General features: G+C 37.9%; 1 protein-coding gene across 1 annotated transcript; it reads right to left on the reverse strand.

The window, feature by feature from the left end:
* Positions 1 to 2,771: 2,771 nt before the first annotated feature.
* LOC116410917 (transmembrane protein 244) lies at positions 2,772 to 18,394 on the reverse strand. The gene is made up of 6 exons (XM_031902535.1): positions 18,308 to 18,394; positions 12,117 to 12,202; positions 9,749 to 9,822; positions 6,985 to 7,110; positions 5,493 to 5,537; positions 2,772 to 3,411 (listed from the first exon to the last, which is right to left on the reverse strand). Exons 1-6 carry the CDS (start codon positions 18,338 to 18,340, stop codon positions 3,317 to 3,319), a joined length of 459 nt encoding a protein of 152 aa, XP_031758395.1. The 5' UTR covers positions 18,341 to 18,394; the 3' UTR covers positions 2,772 to 3,316.
* Between the last annotated feature and the right edge of the window lie 1,160 nt (positions 18,395 to 19,554).

Raw genomic sequence — 19,554 nt, forward strand, 5'->3', positions numbered from 1 at the left:
TGATTTACAGACACAGGATTTTACCGATTAGTATCCTGGTTGGCAAGATCAGATTCAGTGTCAGCAGCAGTTTAATGACTGAAATGTTACAGAACAAGTACATTCCAACAATGGGAAGCTAGAAATTATGTACTATGTATATCACAGCATTAGCTCCAAGGTTCAGTCCTATGACAACAAAGATCCCATATCTGAGACTTTGTTCCCCATTGCTCCTCTCTTATCTTGTGAAACTGAGGCTGCACCTTCAAATTCTGCTCTGGATTTATGTGCATACCATTCAGTTCTGTGTGAAGGTGTTCCAGTTTGTGCATATTTATACAGCTCTGAGGGAACTGTTTAGGAAATCGCCCATTTCTGATATTCTGCATGTTTTATTGGTAAAACCTTTCTCTGTTTCTGCATAGCCTTCTCCCCTTTCTTATAAGGAGGATCGTCAATGCTGAAAAAAGATGCAAACTGCATAGCAAAATAGTAAATGCAACCCCCAGAAAACAAAAGGAATACCTCTCCTTCCAGGCCCAATACTTTGAGTAAACTTGTGGGCAGAGCTGGATAAGGAGCTTGGTACCCAAGGTGACATTCTGCAATCCACACACCAAAGGATAGGTACAGGTAAATCCAGGGCATTTAGCACATGTGGAACACCGCAGAAGGTGGCTTTAATGGCCAAGAATTCAGTAGTGAACATTTTATGAAGGTGTGTTGCACTGTTGTTGTTTGATTTTGCTAGCTTAAATCTGACTTATTACTAGTGATGGGCGAAATGTTTTGCCAGGCATGGATTCGTGGCGAATTTCCGGGTTTCACCATTGGCGGATTGTTTTTTTTTGCGGGCGACAAAAGAATAGTTGCGAGACAAAAGAATAGCCGCGGGTGAGAACAGAATAGCCGCGGGCGACAAAAAATAGCTGCGCGACAAAAGAATTGCCGTGGGCGACAAAAGAATAGTTGTGCAACAATTTTTTTTGATGCGCAACATTTTCGCCATTTTGCAAATCTTTTGAAAGATTCGCAAACGGGACAGATTCGCTCATCACTGATTATTACAATAACAGTAAGGTAAAGAGATAGTAAATCTAAGTACAACATTTTGCATAATTAAATTGTTCATGGAGCAGAGCTGATTGCCGCAGCAGTTCAGGGCCAAACAAAAGTCAGGCAACTTTATAATCAATAAGTGGACAAAAGTGCAAAAGCACAATGGGCAATGGGGCATCTGAATGATGTGCAAGTTAGGGGACAGGCAGAAAGGCAGGCTTGCTGTTGTACCCCCCCCCCCCCATTTCTCCAAATTACAGAACTAACAAACACAGGCAACATTGTATTCATTGGGGTAACACAGGTCTGTGCTCTTCATTCAGACCTGTAGCAATTCATCTGCTGTGCAGGGCAGACTGCAAAGTGCAAAAAACATGGCAAAACCCTCTAATGTATAGAGAAATGTTTTTTTTAGTTAATACCTAGTGATATTTTTTACTAGGTTTTTCCACAAGTTGTTTGGTAAAAAAAAAATGTTGCTCAATTACATTAATGCATTTTGCAAATTTTTGCTGTTTTGCAAACTTTTTGGGTAAAGTGAAATAGTACAGATGCGCCCATCACTATTTCATTATGTCAAATGTCATATTTGAGTTATGAACCCCTTTAAATAGACATACCCTAGAACTGATTATATGAGCAACTATTAATTTGAATAAAATGGGTATGTTCCCTAGACGTACACATTGCATCATGTGGTACCAGACATCTGTGAGTCCCAGCAGTTCCATGTTCCTGTGTTGCTACTGAACCAACCAAATGGAACTGCAGTGAACCTACCTAGCTGTGCATGTTCTTCAACATTTTACAGGCAATAAACAAAAATAAAAGTTTGAGTATTACACTATTTACTATGTAAAGGTGTTTTTAAATGTTGGTAAAGAAACAGCTTTTTCATTCTCATCTGCATCTTTTTGTTTCTCTGCTGGTGTTTATACGCAGGTGGAGAAAAAGCCACATTAGCCTTACATTTGAATAAACATGTTACACCTGACCTCTCACTTTAATCTAGCTAATATACTTAAATATGAGATAGTTATGTAGTTGCCAATATTTTCTTTTATATCTAAAGATGTTAAGGTATATTGCTATTTAAACTTTTTAGTCACAGCATACTGTAAATATTACAAGGGTTTAATCTTTAAATCCTCTTTCATCCAGACACAAGCAAAGGATACTGTTTAGCAGAGCTCCACAGATTACACTAAGCATAACAGAAAACAGGATTAAATTACCTTGGCAGGAGAAAAACTGCGCAGAGACTTGATAAGAGCAAGTGCTTATCACAGCAACTGAATGAATACATGGTGTTCAAAAGAGATGGTAGCAAGACCAAGTCAAGATTTATATGTTATACCCCTTACTGATTTTTGTAAAAAAAATGTCATTCATAAATTATTTGGATATATGAAAGCTCAAGAGCATGGGCATAGTGCTTTTATACAGGTCGCAGAACTCACATGAGCATACTGGTGGTGATAATAATAATATATAGACAATGAGGTTAGGTCATGCATGTTCTATTGTGCTTGGTTACATAAATGAGGCTGGGCGCTGTAGCTTTTACAACATAAAGACCAAGGACTAGCCATCCCTGGCATAAAAGTTCATGATTTACAATCTGTTACAAGTTATTACATGCTTTTGATGAAAAATGGATAATTTACAAAAATAAAAATATATATACAATTTTTAGATACAGATATTTTTAATCAGTCTACTGTCTTTAATAGATGATAGCATAGAGACATTCTATTCATAGCATACCGCGTTTACAGGGCTCCAGTCCTACCTGAAACTTTGCTGCCTACCACAAACTAGCAGCAGTGGGCAGGTGCAAGTGGCCCGTTGGGTGGGGGGGGGGGGGAGAGGTTGCTGTCAGGCGGGATTGTAAACCCTGGCAATGTCAAGTTAAACAACAGCTTGAATAATCTATAGGTAGAAAAGCCCTGCAACATGAAAACATCTGTATTATAAATGGAAATGTTATGATAAACTATAAGGAAAAAAAATCAGCTATTGTTTGTAAACAAAATGATACTATACAATATTATATATTTTTTCAGACAAACGTAAATACTTTATTCAATAACCATGTTGCTCATGTTAAACTAGCTCATATGTACAGAACGCACTTCACTGACATCTTTGTTTAATAACAAGAAATATAAGGCACACACGTTTTTTTAAAAGCAATGTTATATGTATTTTAAAGTCATTTTTTTCTTCTTTTAAATATAACATGATTTTTAGTGGTGAAAGACCTGCATCATTTTTAGAAATCATCCAGGGCTGGATAGATAAAGTTGTGTCTGAACAGCACATAGGCCAAGATTTGTCCTTCACAAATCATTGCTGTCAAACCAATACCTAAAAAACACAGAAAGCCAAATAAGTATTTTCAGTTAGCCACATAGTGAAATATCCACATGTCACAACACTAAAAAAACAGGTCAGAAGCAAAAAAAAAAAAACAATTAGCCTAGAGACTGATCATTATCTATTTTAATTTTATCACAAATGAAAGTACACTATTTCGTAATCTCTTTGAAGTACACTAAGGGGATAAACAAAATAACAAAAACAAGGTTTAAATCATCAAGTACCTATTAAAGATTAGAGTCACCCTTCGCTTTTAAAACCAGTTTCAATCCTTCTTGGCATGCTGTCATGCTGTAATTACTGTCCTTACTGTATACAATGGGATACTGCGCCATTTTAAAGAAGAAAAGTTTCCAGTTTTTTCAGGGACAATAGAGATGTTAATCCATTTTATACTCCACTCTCCACATTACAAATGCAAGTACAATGTGCAAATTGCCTTGTTGTTTTTACACATGATGCATTGTTTTCCAAAGTATTTTGTGGCACACACTTTGACTGATGCTACACAGGGCGAATTCTTGACCTGTGGAATCTGGGCCATATGGCATCAGCCTTTATGAATCCAGGGACAAATTAGTGTCAGCTTTGACAAATCATTAGTAAAGTTTCTATACATTGACTCCCGGGGAACCAATGTGCGCAGTGACAATAATGAAATTAGTTTGTAGTTCAATATATCCAAGTTACTAGTGAGTGTAATACACCAAGGGGCACATTTACTAACCCACGAACGGGCCGAATGCGTCCGATTGCGTTTTTTTGTAATGATCGGTATTTTGCGATTTTTTCGGAAATTATCGCGACTTTTTCGTTACCAATACGATTTTTGCGAAAAACGTGAGTTTTTCGTAGCCATTCCGAAAGTTGCGCAAAATCTGGCGTTTTTTTTGTAGCGTTAAAACTTGCGCGAAAAGTCGCGATTTTTTCGTAGAGTTAAAACTTGCGCGAAACGTCGCGCCTTTTAAGTTTTAACGCTACGAAAAATGCGCGACTTTTCGCGCAAGTTTTAACGCTACGAAAAATCGCCAGATTTTGCGCAACTTTCGGAATGGCTACGAAAAACTCGCATTTTTTCGCGCAAGTCGTAATGGCTACGAAAAACTCGAGTTTTTTCGCTCAAATCGTATTGGTAACGAAAAAGTCACGATAATTTCCGAAAAGTCATAAAGGCGCCGAAAAAATCGCAAAAAATACGAAAAAGTCGCAAAATGTTCGTTTTCCAATCGGAATTTTTCCAATTCGGATTCGAATTCGTGTCTTAGTAAATCAGCCCCTAAGGGAAACATGTAACTAACACCTCCTCAAGGTGGGTTTTAGTAATATGACTTTGCACTTGAATATTAGATTTTGTAAATAAGTTCAGTAATGCTTAAATCTAGTAATTGGGGAGGCAATATAAGGTCTATTGACTCTGTACTGATGTTGATGAAACGCTTTTGCATGGGGATATTATCATCTTAATTTCCAGGAACATTACGACGGAACAGGGTTTGCAAATTAGGGCACACCTGGTTCTGTAAAATGTCTTTCTTTTCCTACAGGAACATGAAAAGCATGGCCATGACTTCTATAAGATGACTACCCACACCATGTTTAATAGCTGGCAACAGATATTGCTGTCTTAAAGCATCCTTTGGCTTTTCTTCCAAAATGTGCACAGGTCTAGAGGTAAGAAACAGGACAAGCCAGGTCAGGGGCGGGCCACCTCGAGGGGCATGCTGCTCAATGAAATCAGCAAGAGCAAGTGAGAACGGACTAGAGGTAAGCAAGAAAGGTACCTGCATGGCGCCCCCCTAGTATTGGGCCGTAGGCACCATGGGGTAATGATAACATCACCCCTTCCCACCCCAACACACTCACTCAACATTCCCTTGCCAAAAGGTGATGCCTCTCTGGGTGCTGCTATTTAACATAGGTTAATTAATGTTTTTGCATTAGTAAGTTATGTTTCTGCACTTCTGTCTATGGCCCTTTATTACTGATTTTTTTGGGGGGGGGGCTTTTTTAATTACAATACAATAACCAAATATATAAAAAGGTAATTAGAATGAAAAATTCTAATTTACCTAGAGATGTCCACCAGTGGGCCTCAAGAGGAAATTCCATCTTAACTACAATAAATAAATGAAATGTTACAGGTATTTATAAATAACTATGACAGTTATAATAATAGATCAGTTATTTATAGAACAGATACCTTTTTGAAAAGAAAATGTGTCAATAGATATATATGTTGCTTTGAAAATCTCAGTCTACTAATGTTTAGGAACCTGAATAGTGATATTGGTCTTTAATACATATAGATATAATGAACATATGACCAATTCTAGGGTCATGCTACCTGCAAGGCATGGTGCAAAGCAGGCTTCTGTTATTTTGCATTTTCAACCCGGCCCTGCAGATAGAAACCGGTATGCGGGTTTCGGAATGCAGAGACCTATATTTTCTGCATAAATACAGTGCTGTCTGCATTCGTTAGAGCTATATTCATGAGGTGTGGGTAAATATCCACCCCTAATTTACATGTCATTTCAAAATGCAAGTTAGGGAGCAGACCATACTAAAATTCTGCACTTAGCGCCTGCTAAGACCTGAAGGAGTCTGTGGCAGCAGAATGAGACTATACTTGATCATAATAAATACATTTGCATCTAAGAATGTGTTAAAGGGGTTGTTCACCTTTAAGTTAGCTTTTAGTATGATGTAGAGAATGATATTCAGGCAATTTGCAATTGGTCTTAATTTTTTTATTTGTAGTTTTTAAGTTATTTCATTTTCAGTTCAAGGGCTCTTCAGTTTGAAGTATCAGCAGTTATTTGGTTGCTCGTGTCCAAGTTACCTTAGCAACCAGAGAGTAATTTGGATGAGAGACTGGTATATGAATAGAAGAGGGCCTGAATAGAAAAGAAAGTTACAAAAAGTAACAATAAGAATAAAACTGTAGCCTCACGGAGCAATAGTTTTTTGTTGCAAAGAGTTGGGAGAAGAAGGCTAATGATTATAAAACTATAACAAATAAGTAATGAAGACCACTGGAAATGTACTAAACATACTAAAAGTTAACTTAAAGGTGAACCACCCCTTTAAGAAAAAATTGGTTTCTACTCTTAATACAATAAAAAACACTCTATGTATAATAAAGACATAAAAAGGTTGTAAAAAAAAAAACTGTGTATAGAACTCACATTGTACCTAAATACATCATCATAAAACTTACATTGATCCTAATCCATCAACATATTATATGAATAGTAGTGCGTCATCAGGAAAATATACCGTATAAGTCACAAATCATTCAATGGTATACTGTAAGTGAGAATGTGTTTATGTGCCCATTTCCTTCAATATTTTCCTATGAATTATGATTAGCATCCTACATTTTCTAGTATTATCAAATCTTCAGTAACAATATTGCATGGGAAAATTAAGGCAGAAATGTTATGTTGATAACGAAGAATTATCATCTGTAGCAACTCTATCAGCTCATTAATTAGACTAAATTTGCATATGTCACATTCTATCAGCACACTATGAAATGAAGCATAAAACGGCTTTTACCTAGTGAGGTTATAATAACATGGATTAAAGTAATTGTACAAGCATAATCCCATATCCATTCTTCCACAACCAATGCAAAAATAAGACCACAAATTGTAAAGGTAGCCTCAAGAGAAATTAAATTAGCTGTAAACAAAAGAGAACAAAGTGTGTTAGCAACTGACCTGAAATTAATGCTATATAATATTTATGTTTACAAGTTACCAGATAGAAACAACATTTGGCATATTATTTCCTAATATAAGTCAAAATGTAATATTTATTTCTAGTTCTAAATAATTGCATGTGGTTCTATACAAATATAAAAACATGGACAGCAATGTTCTGAACCGGATATAAAATAAAGTGGCTTGTATGCCACTGCAGTGGTCACATGGCATTTTGGATGTGATATAAGGCTTATATGCAACAGCTCACCTATAAAAATAGGATTGTTGAGACTGTTTAGGACAGAGACAGTGATTGTTTCAAATGAGATGTTAGATGTTGTCCAGATATCTGATATCCATTAGTTCCATTTCAAAACCCTTGCCCCCAAAGTAAAGTGGCCCTGTACAAAATCCCTGTAGCCACATAGTGTACTTATTATGGGTCAAACTAAGCATGATTAATGAGGAATATTTGCACAGTTGTCCTTGTTTTCATGGGCTTGGTAGTGTGTAAGGATTTTTACGTAAATACTATTTATTCTTCTTAACCAAAGCTACATTCTCCATGTTTGGAGGCTTTTGGTTTAACACCATCCCAATTGCGCTGTAATTTGACTGAATCTCATACTTTTTGGCTCAAAACATCCAGCATGGAAAAACCCACCTCAGCTCCATTACTATATAAATGCCCCCTATCATGGAACAGAGTTTTAGCCTTACTGCGTTCATTTTGCAACACCAGGGGACATGGGCTTCAGATAACAAGAATATTTTCATTTATGTAGATAGCAGAGAGGATTTTTTTCAACATATATTATGCTGGCCCCTTTAAAATTCAGTTCCTTTTTTTACATAGACATATACTGAACTGACTCACTATGTGTGCACCAGTGCTGTGTGTACACTAATGGGGTTATGTAATAAAAGGCAAAATTTTGCCCAGGAGCAGTAACCCATAGAAACCAATCAGAAGGTAGTATTTACTGGTCACCTGTTTAAAAGCAAACATCTTATTGGTTGCTTTGGGTTATTGCTCCTGGATAAACTTAGTGCCTTTTATTACTTAACCCCCTAAGATTCTAGATAATCATTATACATACAACTGCTCTTTAAGAATAACCATTTAATAACACATAGCTTAAAGGAGAAAGAAAGGTAAAAACTAAGTAAGCTTTATCAGAAAGGTCTATGTAAATACAGCCATAAGCACTCGCAGAAATGCGGCACTGAGTTCCCTGTCAAATGATTTGTTGTGTCTGTTTTCCTGTGCCAGAGACACACAGCTCTCTCCCCTCTCCTGCTCACCCCTCCCTCAAGGATGCTAAGAACCCACCCCCCCTTAAGAATGTGAGTCTAAACCAATCAGCAGGAAGCTGACTCATAGGGGCACATTTACTAATCCATGAACGTCCGAAAAGCGTCCGAATGCTTTTTTTTCCGTAATGATCGGTATTTTGCGACTTTTTCGAGCGCCGTACTGGCCGTGAAAAAGTTGCGTCAATTCACAAAATTTGTAATGGCAATGAAATAGTCGTGCCAATTCACGAAAGTCATAATGGCTATGAAAAAGTCGCAAAAAATACGAAAAAGTCGCAAAATGTACGTTTTCCAATCCGAATTTTTCCCATTCGGATTCGTGGATTAGTAAATCAGTGCAGGAGTGAGGCATTATGGGAACTTTCTTTACACAGCTTAGCATTTTTTCTTCCTGTTTGGCTTCTGATCATCTGAACGGGAGAAATATGGGGAGACTTAAGGGCACTATTGAGGCAACTGAAGGTGTGCCTGCAACTTGAGATTAACTCTTTATTAGCTTTCCTTCTCCTTTAACTGCAGGGTGTTTTAGGAAGCCACGTGGAAATCCTTACAATGCTGCTTCCATATGCTGTTTTTTGTTCTACCAATGCAATGTTATACAGACACATACATGACATCTTTAAACATTTCGATGAAGGATATCAAGCATATAGCATTTGGTCACATATTACTAAAAGTATATGGCTATATATGTTATTTATATAATTTTTTTAAATTATGAATCTTAAATTCGAATATTTCAGTAGTGTCTACAGGTTGCTCTGATAATCGATAAAACAGCTCATGCTCTCTGCCAATATAATTGACCAAGCTTTTTACAGCATGCAATATTTTCCTAACATAATCTTTGACCTATTTGTCATAAGGTTGCTGGTTTTGGGAACAGCACAGCAACCCTACACCAGAAGACTGTTACAATAAAGACATCTTTCATGGGACATTTTGTCTAATCATCTGTATATTACCAACTACTCGATACACAATTAATGTACAGCTGCTAAGAATGCATATTAATATATTAAGTACTGAAAGCGCACTTGCAGTTTATGAAATCTTATTAAATGCAATAGGGAATACTAAAGTCACGATAGTGCTATATTTTTGGTGTAGGTTTCACTGAATGGACAGCAGCCCCATAACTCATGACCCCCTACTATTCCTCTTCCTTTGTACCAACTCTCCCCAGTGATATCATGTATATACCCAGTTTGACATTAGCCTACAAACTTGGGCCATTTCACCTGGTGACATATATATATGATATATATATAAAAATACAGTATGTATATAATAATTACCAAGGTATTTTTTGTTTAGCCAAGATGGATTTTCTTTAAAATCGAAAGGCCCCAGTTCATCAAAGCTGTCCAAACTGTAAAGGGTACAAAAAAGCCTTTTATTATTAACATTCAGTTATTTTACTGAATATTTCTCAAGTTTAGTATTATTATTGTTCTGTGTGTCTATTCTGTTTGTGCACAGAATAGACACACAGAACAATAGACCGGCCCCCTTACGGAGTTAGCGTACCGTAAGGGGGCCAGGTAGCGGTATGAAAGTTGCGCAAATTGCGTAACTTACCTATGAAGTTATACCAAAGCTTACACAATTTACGCCATTTCCACAAAACTGGGTATAACACTATGGGGCTGATTTATCAAAGTACAACAGGCCCGAAATACAAAAATTCGTATTTTTCCGCACTGTGCGTATTTTCTGCAACTTTTTTGTACATTTCCACGACTTTTTTGTACTTTGCAACAAAATTTGGGCAACAAAATAGTATTGTCGCGATGAGTACGAAAGTTTCGGATTCATTCAAGCTTCGGTATTGTGACTTTCCTTGGGCCAGGTTGGAGCTGCAGAGTGCCATTGAGTCCTATAAGAGGCTTCCAAAATCATGCACAGACGGATCAGAAAGGTTTTCCCGCCGTTTAAGATCGTTCGGATACGAAAATTTCATGACTTTCAGATCGCCAATATGATATCATCGTGACTAATATGATTTTTTCGTGATATTTGTGATCATCAGAAATTATCGTATCTAATACGAATTTTACCCATTTCGGGATTCAAACTCGTACTTTGATAAATGTGCCCCTATGTAACATAAGTAGCTTGTGTATAAAGCAAAAGACAATGCAGAAGCTTTGCAGGGAAAAAACTTCACTAGTTGCTAAACTAGTTATTGGGGCCCACAGTAATATCAATGGGGCAGGCAGCATGCTGAACTAGGGGTAGGCAAAAGAGGCACATGCCTAAGGCACAGCAACCCTGAGTTCTGGCTCTTCTTTCTTGTCTGTATCTCCAGCTCCTCCCCTGGCCACTGACACTGTTAGTGGGGAGGAGCAAAAGGGAGGGGGACAAATGGGGGGCATGGCTATCTTTGTTCTGACTTGGGCAATGTGCATCCCATTATAACAGGACTTTATGGAATTTAAAAGAAGACTAGACCCTAAAAAGTAATATAGCTAAAATGCCATATTTAAGATACTGAACTTATTGCACCAGCCTAAAGTTTCAGCATCTTTACAGTATAGCAGCAATGGTCCAGGACTTCAAACTTGTCACAGGGGGTCACCACCATGGAAAGTGCCTGCGACACTCACATGCTCAGTGTGCTCTGGACAGCTGATGAGAAGCTAAGATTAGCGGTTGTTGCGAATTATCAATGAGAAAATGAGGTTTGTTTGTCATATTAGCTGATGCTACAGGGCTAATTATCACGTTCTGATGCTAATTGCACTGGTTTCTGAGCTGCTATGTAGTAGTTATCTGTATTAATTACTAATTGCCTTATATTGTGACTTGTATTCTGACTCACAGTACACTGTGAGTCGGTCCCTAAGCTCAGGTAACTGACAGCAGCACAGAGCATGTGCAGTGAGTCAGCAGAAAAGAAGATGGGGAGCTACTGGGGGCACAGATCTTCCCTGATAAAGGGCTAAGGTTGCCTTGGGCTGTACAGAAGCCCAAAATATAATGTACAACATTTCTAGCCTACTTCTTTAGTTAGGCTTTGGCTCTTTTTAAGGCTTACACTGAGAAATCTTGTTTTGAGGACCCTAAAAACAAGCTTCTGATTTCAATTGATCAGCGCTTCCCATTAGAACCTTCAATATTTATTATTACTAAAGCTGGCCATACACGCACCGATAATAACGTACGAAACCTCGTTTCGTACGATATTCCGTGCGTGTATGGCATGTCGGCGAGTCGACCGATATCGCAGGAAGCCGCTGAAATCCGTCGACTCGCCGATTGGCCAGGTTAGAAAATTTTGATCGGGCGCCATAGAAGGCGTCTGACCAAAATCTGCCGTCAGGGCTGAATCGGCAGAAGGAGGTAGAAAACCTATTGTTTCTACCTCCTTATCTGCTGTTTCAGCCCTGAACGGTGTGTGGCGGATCTGACGATGTTTCGTGCGACCGGTGGTCACACGAAACATCGTCAGATCGCCACGTGTGTGGCCACATTAACACTCAGTAATCTACTCCAAATGTTTTCCATTTATGCTAGGCTAGATAAATGCTGATAAGTTGAATATTCTCTGTTTGTCACTTACAGAACAGTGCCCCTTTGTATTCTATGTAAACAAACTTTCATCCATCCTTTATGCTAATTTCAGTTTTATGATGGAAATGATGAAATAAATGTCCCACTTACCTGAGTGCTATAAAACAAATGACATGTAATAGGTAGAACGCTGTGTAGAAAACTGCAGCACAAATGAGCAGGTTCTGAAGAACAATCTGTTTGAAAGAATAATGATATAATTGGATACAGAAAATAAAAGTGTGGAAAAATTATAGAAATAAACATCTTCAGCTTAATCTCCATATGAAAGAGAATACACAAATTTATATGTGCGTGTACAGTGAATGCACAAAAGAGTCTGAAAGGACCAGATGTGCTCAGAAGGTTAACAACTGAAATTCAGTGGAACAAGCCGTTTTCACTCAAGTACAATTTATGGTAATTATGCAATAAATGCAAAGAACGTTAAAGAGTGAAAATAAAGAACTGCATCTGTATTTTAATATTTAATCACATTTTGTTGACTAGATTCAATATTAAGCTATATTCTATAATACTTTTAAAAATGTTTGATTTTTAAAGATGTTTGAAAGATGCTTAAAAAGGAATGTGTTCACCCCTAAACCAACAGTTGACCACATCAAAGATTATCTAAAAGAAATACAACTCCCTCATCCCTCTCAAACACAACTAGAACTACTACAGCAACCAATAACTGAGGAAGAAATAAAAATAGTCATCAAAAAATTAAAGAAGGGAAAAGCCCCAGGCCCAGATGGATTCACCAACAATTACTATAAACTATTTGCAAAACAGCTATATCCACACTTGCTCACACTCTTTCAAAACATCATGGACACTGGGGTAGTCAACCCAGAATACCTCCAAGCACATATAGTCACTATCCCTAAACCCGGAAAATCAACTGACAATTGTGCAAACTTTCGCCCAATAACACTCTTAAATACCGACCTCAAAATATATGCAAAATTATTAGCCGATAGACTAAACAAAGTATTACCATTTCTATTGAACACAGATCAGGTAGGCTTCGTACAACAAAGACAAGGGTCAGATAACACTCGCAAATTCCACAACTTACTTCACATTGTAAAACAAACTAAAACACCAACACTATTGTTATCACTGGATGCAGAGAAGGCGTTCGATAGGGTAAACTGGACTTACATGCAAGAAAAATTGAAACATTTCAAAGTAGGGGACAAATTCCTCAGAGCAATAACACCTCTATACTCTCAACCGACAGCTAGAGTGCAAACATCAGGGACCCTATCGGACACCTTCTCACTCACTAATGGTACAAGGCAGGGATGCCCACTCTCACCCCTAATTTTTGCAATGATGGTAGAACCACTAGCCCAAATGATAAGGAACAACCCCGACATTAAAGGCCTAAACACCTCCTCAGAACAACACAAGATAGGACTTTTTGCAGATGACATAATATTAACACTTACCAACCCAACAATAACTCTCCCCAATCTCCTTTGTACGCTACGCAAATTCCAGAAAATTTCATGGTACAAAATCATCGATACTAAAACACAAGCACTCCCCATAAACATCCCAGAAAACATCTTACAGCAACTTAAAGAAAACTTTAAATTTGAGTGGAAAGAATCATATATCACTTATCTAGGTGTAACTTTCCCCAAAGACCCCCAGATTATATACAGATTAAACTATCAACCACTGTTGAAAATGGTAAAAACTGAATGTACTAGATGGAAGGGGCACCTATATCTTGGTTAGGCAGAATTATATCGATTAAAATGAACACCCTTCCTAAGGTTTTATATCTGTTTAGAACACTCCACATCGCATTACCTACCCAATATTTAGAAGCTCTACAACGTACTGTCAACAAATATGTATGGCAACACAAACCTCCGAGAATAGCCTTTGCCTGCTCTCAATACTCTAGAAAACTTGGAGGCCTAGGGATCCCAAATGTTAAGGCATACTACTTGGCATCACTGTTAGAAACTGTAATAAGACTGCATTCTCCTCCAGGAAATAAAAAATGGGTGGACCATGAAACAAGTATTGCACCAGATGGAAATTTAATTCAACTCTTTTGGCTCCCTAAACAATTTAGGCCGGCTGTGCCAAATTTACTGCCTACAACAAAACTCTCAATAAAAATATGGGACAATCTGGCAAACAAATGTAATTTTAACGCATTCCCGGCAACAACAATTCCACTCGCAGGCTTAAAATATGTGATACCAAACATAAACCTCCAAGAATGGATTACAAAAGGAATAACCACAATACGCCATCTCTACTCTATAACTACCTTAATTTGAGGACTTAATGGAAAAATACAACTTACCACAAAACCAAAGATACACTTATCTACAACTGCTACACTTTCTTAAGACCACCTCCAAGGATTACAAAACTTGCAAAAAGAAATCAATGATGGAACATCTATGCAATAAAGAATGGAACGGAAAAGCAACCCTATCAGAATGTTACAAGCAACAAATGCAATTGCCAGAAGGATACAAATTCCCATACATGCAAAAGTGGGAGAATGAGCTGCAACTCCATATCACTACGGAACAATGGCAGGAAATATTAGCAGCTTATAAAGGAGCAACTAATTGCACAAATCATATAGAAGTGCACACAAAAATTACACACAGATGGTACTTGACACCTAAAAGAATAAGCCAAATCAACCCACAATGCCCCACTCTATGCTGGAGACAATGCGGCCAACAAGGAACACTTTTGCACATGTGTTGGCAATGTCCATCAGTAAAGCCCTTCTGGATAGAGGTTTTTACCCTCATTAAACAAAAATTGGGATGGAATCTACCCCTACAACCTCAAATAGCTTTGCTACAATTATATCCACCGGACAGTATCCGCTCCAAACAAAAAACTTTTATTTCACATATTCAATACAGCACTCTCTCTCATCGCAAAACTCTGGAAACAACCTGCCACCCCGAACCTTCAACACCTAATCCAACAAGTCAACTATAGAGAAACAATGGAGAAAATGATAGATGCCACACCGGAATGCAAAAACAAACAAGCCTAAATTTGGGAATACTGGCACAATGGCCAATCCACAATGATATTAAACGCATAAAAGCCTACTAAATTCTATAATATATCTGCCTCCAACTTAACACAATGCTACACCATCTAGATTTTATTACAACAAGCAAACTAAAACCTTCCATAAATGTACATGACTAAATATACATTTTGTAATTTTTTTTACTGTTATATATCTAAAAATGTTTATTATTCTCTGTGCAAGATGTAACTTTGCTCAAATACTCAATAAACTTTGAGTCAAAAAAAAAAAAGTAATGTACAGTATTCCTTCTATATACAGATATAAAAAATTATTACTGTACAGGTATGGAATTTATTACCCAGAAAAACAGCCATGTAATTTCCAGGATCGAGCTATTTAAACAAACAGTTTTTCCTAGTTTACTATTTGCTCACTGTAATAATGACACAGCGCCTTGCATTTGATGGTAACTCAGCTTGCAAAAATTTAAGGTGGTGGCAATCCAATTCAAGTAGTTTTTAATGTTTACATACTTTGTAAGTGCATTAAAGGGATGAAAATGAAGTTTTGCCTAATGAAAGAAACATCTCCAGCCAAGACCGTTCAGCTGTTCACAATTTGGGTTCGCCTTAGGCTGATGCCACACGTGGCGTTTTTCCGCTGCGTTTTTTCTCGGCCTAAAAACGCCGCACAAGCCACACATGGCGTTTTTCAGCCTAGTACTGGTGACTTAAGCAAATCCCGTTTCCATGGTGCTAATAGTGCGAAATAGCAAAAAACGCAGCGTATTTCCGCTAGGTCTGCCAGCTGCCTTTGCGTATACATAGGAATAGCTTGCGTTTTTACGCAACGCTGTGTCAACAACGTATTTTTCAGAGAAATTTTTGCCCTTGATCCCCCTCCTGCATGCCACTGTCCAGGTCGTGGCACCCTTTAAACAACTTTAAAATCAGTTTTCTGGCCAGAAATGGCTTTTCTAGGTTTTAAAGTTCGCCTTCCCATTGAAGTCAATGGGGTTCGCAAAGTTTGCGAACTTTCGCACTTTTTGGCGGAAATTTGCTGAACTTTTTTTTTTGAGGTTCGCTACATCCCTATTCAGAGGCCAGGGCAGAAAATAAGAAGAGACAGACAAACACTGCTTTCAATAGCAATTACATTTACAAATAACTTTAAAACTTTTGATTTATTTTTAAAATCAGAAACACTAGAAAGCTTATAATAACATTTCCCTTCATTATGCAAACAAAAAAAATGTCTAGTTCCCCTTAAGTGCCATAACTATAATGCTTAACATACAGTAGCTGGTTGCATAATTGTTTTAGGGAGTATCACTTCCTTATTTCTCAATGGCCAAATCCAATTACTAATACCAGTACATGTTAAATATTTTTTCTGCATTATATTGATGAGCAACATGCCATTCCTTTTTGTGCTGTGGATATTTATACTATTATACTATATAATTGAGCCACTAGCACATCAGTGTAGGGGTACATAATTTAGGTCTCACCGCCCCACACACAAACATAAAAAAGAACTTTTTGATGGTGGTAGGAACCTACCTGTAGGATGGGTGTTGTCCTGGGGAAGAAGCAGTGGAAGAGATAGGGTAGTCCCATCAGTGATGTCAAATCATATAAGTGTTACTATTGCCCTATGTGACAGACAGCACATTTTCTTGGATCTACCTTGTGGGTGGATGTGTCTCCCTGAGCTTCAGTCATATTGGTTTCAGATAAAATAAGGGTATATAACTTTGTAAATAAGTTTTAGACATTGCTTGGCTAGTTGATATGCTGAATTGTTCCATGTGCAAAGGCAGAGGGAGCAGGATTGCCAAGCAGTCTTTAATCCCACCAAGGATTGACTGGTGACGTTTATATCCTTGTAGCACAGCCACCAGGATAGACCCCAAGAGGGCCATTTACTACTGTTTTTATTTCTTTTTTCCACAATTTGTGTTTGTAAAAACCCAAACCTTTCCCTATATAATTATGCATCAAAACTGCAAATGTAAAAATATGCCATCTAAAAGCTTTTGAGGTCATGTAGAAGTCAGTGGGAGCAGTCCTAGGCAAATTATATCGTTATTTCATGATTTTAGAGAGGTTTCAGGTTTTTTTTTGTAAGTTCATGAAAATTCTTATGACTGTAAAAACCACAAAAAAAAGTCACATTCTTTTTGTTTTCCTTCTGCATTTTAATTAGTTTGTGCTTTTTCAATTTGGATCTTTTAATAAATGACTAAAACCACTTGCATCCAAATGTCTATAAATCTGCCTCCATGTGTATATAAATAAAGGTAGAGATATTCTTATGAAGTGTCCTAGAAAGTGTTTTAGACAGTAAGGCCTTTCCTCAGTTGAACTGCTACTGCCACTATTAATAATACATTATATTTGAGGTATCAATTGATACATAGTTGCTTTATAAATAAAAACAACTTGCACTCATCATATTTCTGTTATAATAGTTTTGGGAACCACAAAGTAGGTCATTTATTACCTGCAGGGCAGGGTGTAAAGCACAACAAATGGGCACCCATCTACAACTGCCTCTGTTTCCACATTGTATTATGCTGAGTATAGTCAGTAGTGCTGTATTGATGAGGGAGACTGGGAGAGGCATGTAGACATCCTCCTCCCAACCCTATCTTGCATGAGGTGCAAAGTGTAGCACTGCCCCTGCCGCAAGTCCAAAGTAAATGAGCATTAAGGACTGGCTTTTGTGCCGTTGGTGCTTCTGCACTTGCAGCAGGGGCAGTAATAAATAAGACCCTGTCATGGCCCATATGGCATCCTTTGTTATACTATGGAAGGTCTCCACCTTCTAATGGTCTACCCAAAGCCAGGCTAAATGGATTTCCCTGTAAACACCGGCATTGTACATTTGAAACTATATTAAACAGTAGTGTGCCTTCATCATCTATCTATGAAACTTAGTAATAGTTATACTAAAATACACTGATCTGCAATAGAACTTTACAACAGCAATTTCCTTTCTTTTCTTGCTTAAAAAATTGCCTACAACTCTCAACAATTACACTATTTTAAATAACACATTTGTAATAGCAAAGTTGAAAAAATATACTACATAGTTGTTAGCAATTAGATATGATACTTGGAGCACGGAGCCCTTGGAAATTCTATGCTTGGTGTGATAATGTTATTAAACTATTCTAATTTTAGTTTGCTTATCTATAGCATAAACCATTGTTGCAGTATGGAATAAAGGCCAAAAAGATAAGGGATCGCTTTACCTTGGTCTCTGATACTTGGATCTTGAGGGCCATATGAACATTCTACCGAAGAAGGCTATAGTTGGAATATCAACACAGTACAGTAGCAAAGCATTCTAGCACTTTCAAGTGAACCTACAGAATAATGTGTATCTTAACAGCTTAGAAAAGAAGGCCATCTGGCTGGATAATCTGCTAAAGAAATGCCTGTATATTATCTCCACACAGCACACATTTACTGCGCATGCAACATCTAAGCATTCCTCCATCTGTCAATCAGTAGTGCAGATATTGTTGGGATGTTCCTGAATCTCAGAGGCCCCAACAGTGGCATAACTTTGCCGCATCAGACCCCTGCAAAAAAATCTTCTAAGGGGGCCCGGCATGAACAGTCACTCCACCCCTGCTCCCCTCCTGTCCCACTTATGCTGTAGCTACCATCCCTCACCATTCTGTTACAGGTAGGAGAGGGGCTGGGGAGGGGAAACTACTATACAGAAGACCCTGCAGTTTGGGCCTTCCTGTCGCCTGGGTCCTCCTCTGACTGCAGGGTTCTGCTGTATAGGCAGTTACACCACTGGACCCCAAAGTGTGTTGGGATTGACAGAAAGTGGGTAGTGTTTCAAGCAGGTCAGGTTTTGTGTAATTGGATGGGGGCTTGGCAGATTGGGGGGTATGGTTTAATTTGTCCCAGCTATTATCTGCAGTGAATTATTCCAGGAACATAACTACCCTGTCAAAAAGCTTAACTATAAAACACACAACATTGGTAAGTGCTTCATTGCTCACCATATAACATAAACACACATGATGCAGTTTGTATGTAGAATTTATTTACCAATAGGTTCCCTTATCCAGAAACCCATTATCCAGAAAGCTATGTAAAGGCCATTTCACACAGACTCCATTTCAAGTAAATAATTGTTATTATTATAAAATTACTTCTCCTTTTTTCAGTAATAATAAAAGAGGACCTTGTACTTATTTATTTGTACTTGTTGTTTAAATTATTTTGAGAATACTTAATATATGGTGATCCAAATTACGGAAAATCTCTTTTCTGTAAAACCTCAGGTACCAAGCATTCTGAATAATAATTATTCCTATGTGTAATGAAAAACTCCTTACCGGCACGGCGGGGACGCCCGCCACGCCGCCATCAGCCGGGACGCCCGCCGCGCCGCTGCTTCTGTGCCGGCCACTTCCTATCGCTGTAATTTATAGGCGCTTCGCGCCAGCGTGATGGCGTCAGCGCGCAATGGCGCCAA

The sequence above is a fragment of the Xenopus tropicalis genome, chromosome 5 (assembly GCF_000004195.4).
Source record: "Xenopus tropicalis strain Nigerian chromosome 5, UCB_Xtro_10.0, whole genome shotgun sequence".
Taxonomy (NCBI): Eukaryota; Metazoa; Chordata; class Amphibia; order Anura; family Pipidae; genus Xenopus; species Xenopus tropicalis.